We start from the raw sequence: 14636 nt of genomic DNA on the forward strand, positions 1-14636 counted from the left end.
AGCGGTTGTGCTTTTTTTTTTTTTTTAAAAAAAAAAAAAAAAAAAATTCGCCATTTCTTTCACTTTTAGGTCTTTGCAATTCTGAAGACGCATAGCACCAGAAACAAAGCGGTCATCAAAATACCTGCTGGAGAAAGATATAATCGTTCAGCGTGCCACACGGGGTGGGTGAACTGCCCCAGTGGCACACGTTTTGGCTCATGTTGATGGCGTCACATCAGGAAGTGATTTTCTGGAAAAGAGGAAGCCATCGGGACTGTTTTCAGTTTTGGAAGTGCTCGCTTTTACCATAGCGTTTTTTGAAAACTACCCCTTTGGAGTACAGCACTAAATGTCGTTCCACTGAGAAACGGCATGTGAAGGTACCGTGTTTGGTGTAGAGCCATCATACACGCTGTGTATAACTTCTGCTAATGTTTTTTGGGCTTCTTATCTGATAGCCTGCTGTGGCTACAACTAATTCGGCCGCTATAAGCAAGTCGTTTGGTGCTTTAAAACCGTCTGCTACAAGCTCATTCAGTTGGGGATAACTCATGAGCCTCTCAGCAGCAGCCGATGCTTAAGTTGTAACGGTTAAAGACATTCACTTCCGATCTTAGAGTTGGCAAGTAGATTATGAACAGATGGGTGCGCATACCAAGTTACACTATTCGTTTTGCAGACGTTTCTCCAACACGCCATACAGTGACTTACCCATGTAGCCGACACCTTTCCAAGCCTTGGACCAAGGTGATTTACAATGTTAGATACACTACAATAAACTCCCTAAAATCATTTCTCTATCTATACAGCAGATCACCACCCCTCCGTCTCACACTCACCTGCACTATGGGCAATTTTAGAGTCCCTAGTCTGGACACTTAACAGGGACTGTTTGAGAAACATTTAACATTTTCCTTCAGGCCTGCAAGAAACTATACTGTTTTGTTATTGACAGCACAACTCCTTTCTGAAAAGATATTTGATGTACAGAATCTGCAGACTGGTGCCCTTTCCGAAGCTGAGCACCAGACGCTCCCAAGATGTCGTCGTCCAGCTGTCCCCCACAGTCCCCAGCTGTGGCAAAGACAGAGGTAACAGTGGAGGGAGAGTCACCAGTGCTGGCAGCCACCTTTGCTTACTGGGACAACATCCTTGGCCCACGTGTGCGCCATATCTGGGTGCCCAAGGGCCCCCCAGCACTGACTCTAGGTGATGGCGATATCACCTTCCTGGCTAACCACACACTCAATGGTGAGATCCTGCGCAGTGCTGAGAGCGGTGCTGTGGATGTTAAGTTTTTTGTGCTGGCCGAGAAGGGAGTGGTCATCGTCTCGCTCATATTTGACGGTGACCTGAAGGGCGACCGCAACACCTGTGCCCTGTCCATCATCCTACCGCAGACAGAGCTTGATTTCTACCTGCCGCTGCACGCAGTCTGTGTGGAGAGGCTTAAGCACATCATCCGAAAGGGACGCATCTGGATGCAGAAAGTAAGTTTGCTTTGCTGACCCTATGCTGTCAATGGCCTTTAAACTGACAAATCCCACTGCTGATAAACTGTACTCCATCTATTAGACACATGTGAGTTGTAAACAAAATACATTACAGCCTTTAAGTGTGTAATACTTAAAGGTTCATCATATGCTGTACATTTCTCATTATTCATGGTACAATGATTTTGAATTCAAGCAAGTTGAGAGCACCCCACTGCTATACGCCATTTCAAATACATTGGTCCTTAGTTGTGTTCATGTCTCACTCTAGGGCAGTTTAAGCCTTTAGATATGCTGGGAGGGATGCATAATACAATATTTACTGAAAATCAAATGTTACAAAAACTCAATATAAGTCTTAATATTTGTTAAAAGTTGATTTTGCAAAGTGTCTGGGAAGAAAAGACTATCAGTACATCTTACAGCACAGTGCCATATGTGTTCTCTACAACATTGAAAATTTGCCTCCTGCTACTACTGTATAGCCATAATTTAGATATAGCATCAAAAAAACAAACCATTTTAGCAAGTCAGTACTCATTTTTATGATGTATTGTGACAGACAATTAACTTTCTTTTAAGATCATTAGCAAGTTACCTTATTCTACTATACCTTCACACAATATTTCCAAGGATTTCACTTGTGCTTTAAATGCACCTTAATGATTTGGTAGAAAAAAACACACACAAATATATAAAAATACATTTTTGCTTTGATCAACACCAGAATATTCCTCTACAAATGGTTGGCTCATATCAATTTATGCCACTTGAAGTTGTTAATCAGCATTTTAATTCAAAGAAGTTGTGGAAGACATCAGTTTTGGAACTTCTTAAATAGTTCTACATAAGTTTTGTTAAATATTGTGACCTTGTGCTCCATTTCTCTATGTACATTTGTTCATTCAAGATACAGGAAAATGTATACAGCCATTGAAGAATATGCACATGTTATAACAAGGACCCAGTCCATTCACCAACCTGAAGCCCTACAGTACAACACCCAGCATAGCCAAACAAACATCATGATGTGATAAGAAGCTTAACTGACTTCAACCCACCAAACAACAACCAAACCAAGCCTAACCCACCAACACATAACCAACAAACCACACCTAACAAAACCCAACCATCAAACCATACCCACCAAAGCTAAACCAACAGACCAAGCTTAACTCACCAACCAGACCAATAAACTACACCAGCCAGGTACCACCATGAGTATTTCTTTGAGGTTATCAAGTGGGTACCTCCCTTTGTCACTGTTTCATTGAATTAGGCCCATAATACTTCCAGAAGGCTCAACAGTGCAGTCCAGCATCCCAAACACAGCCCCTTAACCACTTAAACCATAACTCCATACATACCTTGTAACCTTACCACCATACCTACTACCAAATCAAGTATAACTGCCTCACTCCACAAATTTCAAACTATCCTACTTAACAAGGCCACACCTCCTTAACACCAGCTGCTTCCCATTACTCACCACCTGCCACCAATTTTCCACCGCTACACACATCCCTCCAACCTCTAACCCAAACTACCCTGCTCTCTTTTCAACCGTAACCACTGACTTGCCTTCTCAGCTGCCTCAGACAGCTCCTTCACTGCCGCCTTTAACGAGCAGCCTCTCATTTCAAGCTCCCCCAACAATGCCATAGCTGATTTAACCACAAACCCTCTTACACCTACCGCTACCGGTCTCACATGTGCCTGCCATCCACCTTCCCTTGCCTCTGCCACCAGATCTGTATACTTTAATGGTTTCTGCTCGTGAACGTCTCCCATAGCATCCTTGAACGGCACTGTTAACTCTACAAAGTACACAATACGCTCACCCTCCAAAAATAACACTATGTCTGGATGCAGGGAAGTAACAACAGTGAGCTGCTTGCCCATACCAGCCAACAGCTTCCAGTCCTGTGCATTACCCCACCTACTAGGGCACGTCTGTCCTTGCACAGTCCTACTCTCTCCTGCCCGCACAAAACCAATTGCTTTAGCTAAACTGCTAACAAGCAGAGAATTCACAACTTGCCGCTTACTCTGAAACACACCTGCTAAACATCTAAGAACTTGATTATGGCACCAAGTATAGAGACCCAGGGGGATGCGGTGGCGCAGTGGGTTGGACTACAGTCCTGCTCTCCAGTGGGTTTGAGTCCCGTTTGGGGTGCCTTGCGACGAACTGGCGTCCCGTCCTGGGTGTGTCCCCTCCCTCTCCAGCCTTACGCCCTGTGTTACCGGGTTGGCTCCGGTTCCCCGCGACCCCGTATGGGACAAGCGGTTCTGAAAATGTGTGTGTGTATATAGAGACCCTGCCCCAAACTAACCTTTCACTCTCACAAAATGTGCCTCAGTGTCACCAGACTGCTACACAACTTACAAGAACCATCACCATCTGCCCATTGCTAAACATTCTGTGGTGTTGGTAGTGCATCATAAGTCACTCCAACAATAAACTTAAGGTGACTTGCCTCCATCACTCACACATCTTGCCAGTGTATTTTTATATTCTCTATATACCCTCATATATTTGCAATTTGTCACTGTAGTCTCTGGTCACCCAGTTCTGTATGGTTGTTAATTTGAAAAAATTTACTGCTCTCTCCTGGCTCCTGAAGTCTCATGTGGTTTTATAATCGTGAAGCGCAAAACCTGTAGTTGTTTAAAACTGGAATTCCCTTTTGCTGTGCAGGGTTACAACATTGTTTCCGTGCTCACTTCAGAGATAATCCCTATCATGGACCTGCTGTCCTCTATGAAGACTCACAGTCTTCCTGAGGACATTGATGTAAGTATTTTCTTCCATTAACTGGATGCCATTACCAGATGTGCCTGTGTACATAGGGGAGTGCGGTGGTGCAGTGGGTTGGACTGCGTTCTGCTCTCCAGCGGGTCTGGGGTTCAAGTCCTGCTTGGGGTACCTTGTGATGGACTGGCATCCTGTCCTGGGTATGTCCCTTCAGCCTTACGCCCTGAGTTGTCGGGTTAGGCTCCAGCTCCCCGCGACCCCATATGGGGCAAGCAGCTCAGACAGCGTGTGCCTTTGTACATGAGAATGTGATGTCAAAGTCAGTGCCATTTCCAAATCTAAATGTACAATTTATAAACTTGAGAACTTTTTTGTAATCCAGTATCTCTAGCAGTGATTCTCAGAGTCTGTGAGAAAATTCCTCCCAGTTGAACCTTTTCTGCTTTATTGTTTTTCCCCTTCACAAAACTAAATCAATTTGTTATGGAAATAATATTTTTCTCGGTTTTCTTTTCTGAAGATCTCACATTTCTGCTTTAAAAAAGCAAGAAGTAAACGCCAAATCACAATAAAGTACAGACAGGCCTTTGACAGTTATTACTTTTTCACTTGACTGTATGAAAAGCTATTTTTATCCATAAGTATGAAAAAAGTACACACACACACACACTTTCAGAACCGCTCGTCCCATACGGGGTCGCGGGGGACCGGAGCCTATCCAGTAACACAGGGCGTAAGGCCAGAGGGGGAGGGGACACACCCAGGACGGGACGCCAGTCCGCCGCAAGGCACCCCAAGCAGGACTCGAACCCCAGACCCACCGGAGAGCAGGACTGTGGTCCAACCCACTGCGCCCCCTATGAAAAAAGTAATTGTCCTAAATTTAATTTAATTAAGGGGATAAATAGAGTCAGCATATTTGAGTACAGTTAGTGCTCTGTGGACCACAAGGCAAGGAAATAGATGGGCTAGCTGACTGTGACCACATCAGTTTCTGTGTGGAAACCATGATTCCACCAGAACTTTCCATTGCTTCTCCCATATCAAACCATGGCTCAGAAGTGACCTGAAGGAGAAAAATCTGAATCAGATGGAATCAGAAGGAGAGAAACTTTAAAGTGGATGACAGGGAGGAAGTGAGGCTCAAGATCAGGGCTGGCAAGAACATCTACATGAAGAAGGTACAAGACAGAAGCTGATATGGAAAGATGTGCAGGTGGTATTCAAGGGCCCAAGAAACATCACTAGCTCCAAACAGCCCAACTGTGGCTCAGTGGCGGGAGGCCATAGCAGGGCCGCTGAGTTAAACACATTTTTCCACAGGTTTGACAAAAGGCATGCTGCTCCTCTCTCCAGCCCATTAGATAGCACCTTTGGACATTCTGTGTTGCCAGAGCACCTGTCCCCCCTCCACCTGAAATATTACTCCTGATTTGATATATCTGAAGTACAGAAGGTCATTTTTATTATTTGTAAATTATTTACTTTCTGTTATCACTGTCCTCTTTTGTGTGCATCCTAGTTGAAGGACACAGTGATGAACGACGATGACATTGGTGACAGTTGCCATGAAGATTTTCTGCACAAGTAAGAGAGGAACATAATGGGCCTTGAGCAGCCCACATACCTCTTCAGAGACATAGACACATGCATACCACCTCCTTAGTTACACTTTCGTGACCCACTTGGACAACAAAATCTCCCTTACATTTACAAAACTTCCATTAGCTGTTTTTGCTCTGGAACTCTTGTTTAAATTTAATTTCATCCCTGCATTAGTGTAATCATGGACTCTTATCAAGTCACAGCTTCATTAGTCATAACTAGTAATAATTATTGGCCTCACATATCCATCATAACCCTCCACATCTGTGCTTCTGTCTGGGTAGTGCACTAGCAGTGCTCTTTAAAATGGATATGATTTGGTCTGAAATATATCCACATTTGAAAAATAGATGCAATGTTGCAGAAATGGACATTCAAATTCAAGTTGTTTTTATTGTCATTCCTCTATATAGCTTGTATGCAATGGTTTGTTCCATGTCTCTTTGGCAACCATGCTGCAACAGAGAACAGGAGTACAAAACAGGAAATAAATACACAGGACAGGATGTGGACATGGCCTGTGAACTGTAGGCACAGCCAGTATTTATTTAGGAAATATTTCTGTACTCGTGTATTAATACAAGATGCAATATTGACTTCTTTAGCTAGCAGTTCTGTGTAATCATCTTATGGTTCTGTCTCGGTTTTTGCCTGAAGTTCCTTACTCAACACTGCTTTAGATAGTATAAATACTATCGGTATTTTGTTGTAATAAAAAAACTCAATCTGTTTTTAGATGACAAAGAGAAAAATATTTGGTGGTTCACGTTGGAATGTATGTATGATGTTCCTTAGTTTAGATAATCAGTTGGTAAAATGTCCAGGCTTTGCCAATTTTTGTTAGGGTTACTTTTTTTTTAGGAGATTGCTGCAGTAATATATAAATACAGGTATCTCCCAGTATACAGACCTCATTTGTTTGTGAAAACAGTCTGTATATCATGAGTTCGTAAACTGGGAGGTCCTTTGCCATTATTTTAAATGGGGGGAAAAAATATAATTCCTTCCTGGGCTTTGCACACAGGGCCAGATATTTCCACAAATACCCTCCAAACGCTTAAAAACAGTCTCAAGAAATGATAATCAAAACATTGCGATTATTATGTTTTACATCTTAAGAAGGAAATTAACAAAGACTAAATTAGGACAGATTTTTTTTTTTTTGCTAAACTGCTTTACAGTAAGTTAGACACAGTACATTTATATTCACATTTATTCATTTAGCAGTCAGTTTTCTCCAAAGCGACATGACTCTCAGAGAACAATACAAAAACTCCATTACATCAATAGAAGATTTGTATGCAGACGTGTGATTCTTTAGTACAGTCAATTTGTCACATAACACAGCATAAACTAAAGTACATTACACAAGTAGCTGTGTATTGCTATAGCTGGTATATGTATATGGGCCTTTTTCAATTTAAAGGTTATTAAAAATTATAAAACATAAACAAACATTTATTGAGCACTTTAGAGATCAGTGAAAAAGTGAGTCAAAGGTTTGTGTTTTGAGACCCCTCTTATATGTAGAGCTACATAAACAAAAAAATGAAAGGAAAACATTTCTCAGTTGTAATAACTTGGAGGGGGCGTGGGGGTGCTAAATGAAGCAGTTCTTATACATTTTTGAAAAGGCTGTGCCTCATTGGCTCATTACTTTCACCTCATCGGGGAAAAGCCTACATCTCATTGGCTCATGATCTCTGTATCATCAGGGAAATGTCTGTCTCGAACACCAGAAGAAAGTGGCATTATACTGAAAACCTGTAAACCAGGAGTCCCTATACCAAGGATTTTTTTTGTAATTTGCATCTTAGTGTGGTTCTTTCTTTTTTTACATGGATGTAAAAGTGCTGTGCGGTTAGTGGTTAGACTAAAACCTCTGAGTATAAGTACTAACTATTGTTACTGTGCTAATCATACAGCCCACTTGAACATTAAGGACATTATAATGAGGCTGTTAAAAAGAATATGTTCAAAAGAATTTCGACAATGAGCTATGGCAACATTTACACAAGTTGCTGTGCAAAAGGGCATTGAACTTTCTCTCTGGGAAATTGTGAAATGCATTTATTAAAATCTAAAAGTTCAAACAAAGTGCAGTGGGTAATTTAGCGTGTGAAAAGCAGGCCATCCAACTGATGTGCATCCCTCTCCTACAGGGCTATCAGCTCACACCTGCAGACGTGTGGCTGCTCTATGGTTGTGGGAAGCAACCCAGACAAAGTGAACAAGGTAAGAGTGGTACTCTCTTCTATACAGCTTCTCCAAAGCAATGTATATCTCAGAGAAAATACAATATGTGCATTACATTAGGAGAAAGAGAAACATAGTTGCAGACATGTGATTAAGTAAACCTAGTGTGTGTGTGTGTATATATATAAGAAAATTTTATATGATACAAATCATTTTCATACACACACACACACACACACACACACACACACACACACATTTTCAGAACCGCTTGTCCCATACGGGGTCACGGGGAACCGGAGCCCAACCCGGCAACACAGGGCGCAAGGCCGGAGGGGGAGGGGACACACCCAGGACGGGACGCCAGTCCGCCACAAGGCACCCCAAGCGTGACTCAAACCCCAGACCCACCAGAGAGCAGGACTGTGGTCCAACCCACTGCACCACCGTGCCCCCCCGACAAATCATTTTCAATGTTATTTATATATTTGTGGCTTGTACATTATCTGCAAGATTCTGCAATCTTTTGGCAAGCTCCAAAAATATTCCTAAATAATTGTTCACGGCTAAGTCGCGAATAACCGAAACCGTGAATGTCAAATTCGTTAATCTGGATGGGCGACTGTACACTATATATTACCCCACATGTCCCAACTGAACCCATTCCAGTGACTGGATTGTTCAGTTAAGAGTGTCTTATGTGCACATAGCATATTAATTTCACCCAATGGTCTTTTCTCCTCCTTCAGATGGTACGCACCCTTTGCCTCTTCCTGACACCATCTGAGCGCAGGTGTTCCCGCTTATGCAAGGCTGATGGCTCATTCCACTATGACGCAGGGCTCTTTGTGCAGGGCTTACTTAAGGTGGTTTTCTGCTTCCCTGGGGTCACACCATACATAACAGAGAGTTAAAACAATAAAAAAGTGCAATTAATTAAAACTACATATCTACCAAACAGGACTCCAGCATATTCTGCTTTATTAACTGAGTATTTTTCTTTTCCGTTATTGATTAGAATGATTTTAAGAGGAATTACTGAGAAATCTGCTTTTTTATGTACATTTTTAAAATTTATTTTGTCCTGAATTAACCCAGTTATACATACATCTAAAAATTACTTCAGTTTTCATTCATAACGTTGTAAGCATTCTCTTAAACGCAGTGAGAAATACATTGCAGATAAAAAAACATAAAAGGATTTTTTTTGTGTTTTGTTGCTGCCAGTGTTGGCAAGTACAAGATCACACTGTCCATCCATCTATCCATTTTCCTGACCATTTGTCCAACTAGGGTCGCGGTGGCAATAGGGAGAGCAGAGAAGCCCAGACATCCCTGTCTCTCACAACTTCCTCCAGCTCAACCCGGGGATCCCCAGCCATGTCCAGGCCAACTAGGAGATATAATCTCCCCAGCAGGTCCTGGGCCAACCTTGGGGTTTCGTCCCAGTTGGCTGTGCCTGGTATACCTCCAAAGGGGGGTGCCCAGGGGCATCCTTACCAGATGCCCAAACCACCTCAACTGGCTCCTCTCAGTGCAGAGGAGGAGTAGCAGCGGCTGTACTCCGAGTTCCTCCCGGATGGTCAAACTCCTCACCCTGTCTAGGAGAGTGAATCCCATCACCCTGCAGAGAAACGTCCTTTCAGCCGCTTGTATATGCGATCTTTCGGTCATTACCCAGAGTTCAGGACCATAGGTGAGGGTCGGGACGTAGACCGACCAGTAAATAGAGAGCTTTGCCTTACGGCTCAGCTCCCTCTTCACCACTACATTCTGATACAGCGACCGTATTACTGCTGTCGCTCCTCCCAGTCTCCAGCTGATCTCATGCTCCCTTCTCGCCTCACTTGTGAACAAGCTCCCAAGATACTTAACCTCCTTCACCTGGGGCAAATTCTCTCCCCTTCCCTGAAGGGGTCATGCCATCCTTATCCATGAGAGAACCATGGACTCAGACTTGGAGGTGCTGATCCTCATACCAACCGCTTCGCGCTCGGCTGCAAACCATTCCAGTGCATGCTGGAGGCATCCATGTGACTGTGCCAAAAGGACCATATCATCCACAAAAAGCAGATACATCATATTCCAGCCCCCACATAGAATGCCCTCATGGCCTTGTCTGCGCCTTGATATCCTGTCCATGAAAACGACAAACAGGAGTGGAGACGGGACAACCTTGGCAGAGTCCAATACCCCCATTGAACGGGCTTGACTTAATGCCGAGTATGTGGCCCCAGCACCCCACACTCCTGAAGCACCTCCCGCAGAATTTCTCGGAGAAAACGGTCATAGGCCTTCTTCAGTTCCACAAATCACATGTAGATTAGTGAACTCCCATACCCCCTTAGTTATCTCTGAGAGGGTCAAAAGCTGGTCCATTGTTCCATGGGCAAGACGGAATCCGCCTTGTTCCTCTTCAATCCAATAACATTTCACCATTCGGGTTTGATCAGGCAAGGCGTTTTTTTTCCCCCATCACTCCACTCCAGATTTCCCAGTCATTGCCAGCATGAGCATTGAAGTCCCCTAGAAGAACTATGGAGTCTGTAGGTGGGGCCCTGTCCAAAAACCCACCCACTCTCTCCAAGAAAGTCGAATACTCTGAATTGCTGTTTGGTGCATAAGCACACACAACAGTCAGAGTTTTCCTTTCTGCGACCTTAAGTCGCATTAAGGCGACCCTCTCGTTAACCGGGACAAACTCCAACTGTACAGCAGTCAGCCGGGGGCTTGTGAGTATCCCCACACCTGCCTGACGCCTCTGACCCTGGGCAACTCCTGAGTAGGAGAGAGACTACCCTCTATCGCGGAATTTGGTTAGAGGCAACCCTGTGAGTGCAGGTGAGCCCAACTATATCTAGTTGGTATCGCTTAACCTCCTGCACCAGTTCCAGCTCCTTTCCCCCCGGTGAGGTGACATTCCACGTGCTAAGAGCCAGTTTCTGCCATGAGGGTCTGCGACGCCATGCGCCACCTGCTCCTTCCCGCTTTCCCAGTTTGTGGTCCCGTTTTCTTTTTTTTTTTTTTAAAAAAACAAAAACTGATTGGACTTTACCAAATCTGCTCAGTTTTTTCTGTGACTACATCTCTAAAAGCACTAAGATTGAGATTCTTCATAGTTGTTTTGATGTTTATCAGATCTAATTTCATACAGACTTTCATTCTGTTTACACATTGTCATATTCTTGTGTCATATGAAAAAGATTTTTTTGTGAGGCATTTAGACTTATTGTCTCCCCCTTTTCCTTTTTACTCATTTAACACATATTTAAAAATTTATTTGATTTCAGATTTTACTATGACTTTTTTGCTGCTCTTCTACACAAACACTATACAGTGTGAATATTAATGACATTACAGACAGGTCTTCAGTCAAAACCTTGATTTCTTTGAGTAAATTTTTACAAGTTCATTTTGAAGTTAATTCTTGTTCTGAGAGGTTGAAGAGCTGACCTCATGGTACCTTGTCTTGTGCACCTCTCCAGGACTCCACAGGGAGCTTTGTCCTCCCTTTCCGGCAGGTGCTCTATTCACCCTACCCCACCACACACATCGATGTAGACGTGAACACGGTGAAGCAGATGCCTCCATGCCATGAGCATGCCTATACGCAGCGTCGTTACATGTGTGCAGAGCTGAGCGCACTCTGGAAGGCAGCCAGCGAGGAGGATGTTGCACCTGACACCATCATCCATGCCGACGAGAGCTTTGCACCTGACCTGTATGTCACCTCCTTTCCTCCACCACAGGTCTAAGGGCTTCAGTTAGGACACTAACTGTGGAAGTCACTGGTTAGAACCCTGCTGAGAAGTGTAGGTCTATACATTGTACGTAGTACTACGTAGTATGTACTTAGTGTGGGTATTTCTCCCATATTTGAAGACATAGTTACTGTGGACATACGTGATATAATGGAAAAAAAACTGAAAAGCATAGTAACATAGGTCAGCTTCTCATCATTTTACTGGGGGTGCCTTATACTAAATTTCTTGTTCTCCTGCATCCAAAAGGTCCTAGACCGGATTAAGCTCTAGGGTTTGTGCAGTCAGATCCTAGAAAGAAGAAAAAACAATTATAACAGAATTATAGGGACATAGTGACATTTGGAAATGAGCTAAATTAAGATATCAAAACAGAGGAAAGTGTGAAAAGTGCATTGGTGACTAACATCTGTGTTTTTTTTAAGGAATATCTTCCAGGACGTCATGCACAAAGACACTATTGTGAAGTCCTTCTTAGATGAGGTAAGATGGCCTTGTAAAACTGCAGTCTCCCAGTGACTGCCAGAAGTGACTGCCAGACTTCAGTCTCCATGTCTCTGTGTGTAATGGTTAGTTTCTCATTTAAGGTCTATTGTGCTGAATGTTTCTCAGGTCACCAGCTTTGCTATTCTCTGCCTTAATTTTATATTTGCTGAAGGAAAGGAGTTTATAAATATCATCTATGCCATCAGAGTAGAGCAACCTTGTTTCATGGCAAATTGCATGGAAGAACTGCTTTAATGAACAGTGCATCTTCTCAGTGCAGACCACCCATTGAAGTAAGCACAATCTGGGTGCTGGATTGCGTGGTGTCAAAGGAGCACTTTGTTTGCGCCTCTTTCGTCTCTCCACCATATTTCCCATATTCTTCTGTTACTAGTTGCCTGCCCCCATGCTCAGTCCAGTTGTACCTTAGGTCACTTGGCTTAACATGGTGCTCCATTATCACCCTTCCTCCATCACCATACACTGTGTCCAATCTGTCAGTTAGGACGATGAGTGGTTGAAAAAAGTACCATGTCCTGCTGTTGCTGCTCATTCTTGATGACACCCCCGTAGGTGTTCCTGCTGAAGCCAGGCCTCATGCTGCGCAGCACCTACCTTGCTCAGTTCCTCCTGCTGCTGCACAGGAAAGCACTCACACTTCTCAAGTACATTGAGGATGAGACGTAGGTTGACTTTTTTTTTTCCCCTTTTTCAATAAACTTTTACTGGTGTCATACGGTTGAAGAATATAAAACTAACATCACTTCTCAATTCAAAAACTACCCATCTTATCTTTATAGCCTCAGCTCGAATTACTTCTACAAATCTCATTGAGTACTGGTGAATTCTGGTTTTCACTCTGACACATGGCAAACAAAATAAATCTTCAAATATATTATATCCCTTAATTTTAGGGTATGATTAAGTTCATGTTCAAGGTTTGTCATAAGTATAAGTACTGTGTACAAAGTACTATGAAATTCTTGCTTGAGTGCTTCTCCACAGACTATAGACAAATCAATAGATAGTACTACACAAAAAAAAAAAAAAAAAAAAAAAGCAATAAATAATGCCAGTAACAATAAACAACCAGAATAGTTAAAAGTGACAATGCAAATGATATGCTTGGAGAGATCAGTGCAAATTATTATACTTTTTTTTTAAGCAGTTCTTCCATTGTATGGGACACCGTTACATGAAGTCTGAGTGTATGGTGTAGTTTGAATTTTCCAGCTGTTACCCGGCAGTCCGCTGTCACCTGAATTGTGTAGTCAACAAGATGGTGTGTGTGACAGCGATTCACTCCAAGTTGGTTGTTTATAGAGGTAAAGTAGAAGAACATTGCACTCTGCCCCTGTACAGGCAAAAGGGAAAGAAGCCATTCCGTTCTCTGCGCAACCTGAAGACAGACTTGGACCTAATGACTGAGGGGGATCTCAGCATCATCATGGCCCTGGCTGAGAAGCTCAAAGTGGGGCTGCATTCATTTGTCTTTGGGAAGCCCTTCTACACCAGTGTGCAGGAGCGTGATGTACTCATGAGCTTCTGATGTACCCCTCCACATGTCTACTAAACACCCCAGTGTTCCCCATTCAGTCACCAGGTACAGCTGTTCACCACAATAACAGTGGGTGCCTTGCTAGCAGTTTGGAACCCACACCATGAAACATGCCTTCAGGAGTAAATGGAGGTTAGACCTTGGATTTATCCCAGGTCTTAACAGTAAAACATGAAGCATTTGCTCCCAGGATACAGTGTAAGTCACTGTGCTGCAACATAGATAGTTTTTCTGATTCACTGCAAGTGCCCCTTCCCCCAATTGCAAAGCTCTGAATGCACACAGGGCACGCGAACAAAAGAAAGATGGTAAGTTTCTGCCCCCTTCCATAAAAATAGTTGGCCATATTGTATAAATCTCTACCTTAAGGAGTGCTAGTTAAAAGCTTATATGTACATTGGATTTATGGAGGCACTGGGTTAATGGATTAAAACACCCATTTTGTGGTTATCAGCGAAGCTAGGGGCAGCAGGTGGCTTAGTGTTCACAGGTTCCCATCTACTACTGTAATGCCATTGACCAAGGTACACACACACACACACTTTCAGAACCGCTTGTCCCAGACGGGGTCACAGGAAACCGGAGCCTACCCGGTAACACAGGGCATAAGGCCAGAGGGGGAAGGGGACACACCCAGGACGGGACGCCAGTCCACCACAAGGCACCCCAAGCAGGATTTGAACCCCAGACCCACCGGAGAGCAGGACTGTGGTCCAACCCACTGGGCCACCACACCCCCTTGACCAAGGTACTTATCTTGAATTGCTCCAGTAAAAATTACCAATTTGTATATATCA

The 14636-nt window shown here is 43.4% G+C and overlaps 1 protein-coding gene across 2 annotated transcripts; it reads left to right on the forward strand.

Annotated features, from left to right (window-relative positions):
- The first annotated feature begins 233 nt into the window (after positions 1–233).
- On the forward strand, positions 234–14421 carry c9orf72 (C9orf72-SMCR8 complex subunit). 2 transcript variants are annotated; one of them, XM_029254385.1, is made up of 10 exons: positions 234–362; positions 938–1472; positions 4177–4272; positions 5756–5820; positions 8001–8073; positions 8784–8900; positions 11520–11755; positions 12221–12278; positions 12855–12964; positions 13644–14421. In XM_029254385.1, exons 2-10 carry the CDS (start codon positions 1023–1025, stop codon positions 13828–13830), a joined length of 1392 nt encoding a protein of 463 aa, XP_029110218.1. In that variant the 5' UTR covers positions 234–362; positions 938–1022; the 3' UTR covers positions 13831–14421. The 2 variants fall into 2 exon arrangements, with proteins under 2 accessions (XP_029110218.1, XP_018580697.1); XM_018725181.2 differs by having other exon boundaries at positions 973–1472.
- Positions 14422–14636: the final 215 nt, after the last annotated feature.

This window comes from Scleropages formosus, chromosome 8, assembly GCF_900964775.1.
Source record: "Scleropages formosus chromosome 8, fSclFor1.1, whole genome shotgun sequence".
NCBI lineage: Eukaryota > Metazoa > Chordata > Actinopteri > Osteoglossiformes > Osteoglossidae > Scleropages > Scleropages formosus.

Bases quoted from the DNA above. Each gene is read 5' to 3' on its own strand.
- c9orf72 (XM_029254385.1), top strand. From the start codon at position 1,023: ATGTCGTCGTCCAGCTGTCCCCCACAGTCCCCAGCTGTGGCAAAGACA. The intron at 5,821-8,000 runs GTAAGAGAGGAA...CCTCTCCTACAG, and splicing joins CATGAAGATTTTCTGCACAA to GGCTATCAGCTCACACCTGC. The intron at 12,279-12,854 runs GTAAGATGGCCT...ACACCCCCGTAG, and splicing joins TGAAGTCCTTCTTAGATGAG to GTGTTCCTGCTGAAGCCAGG.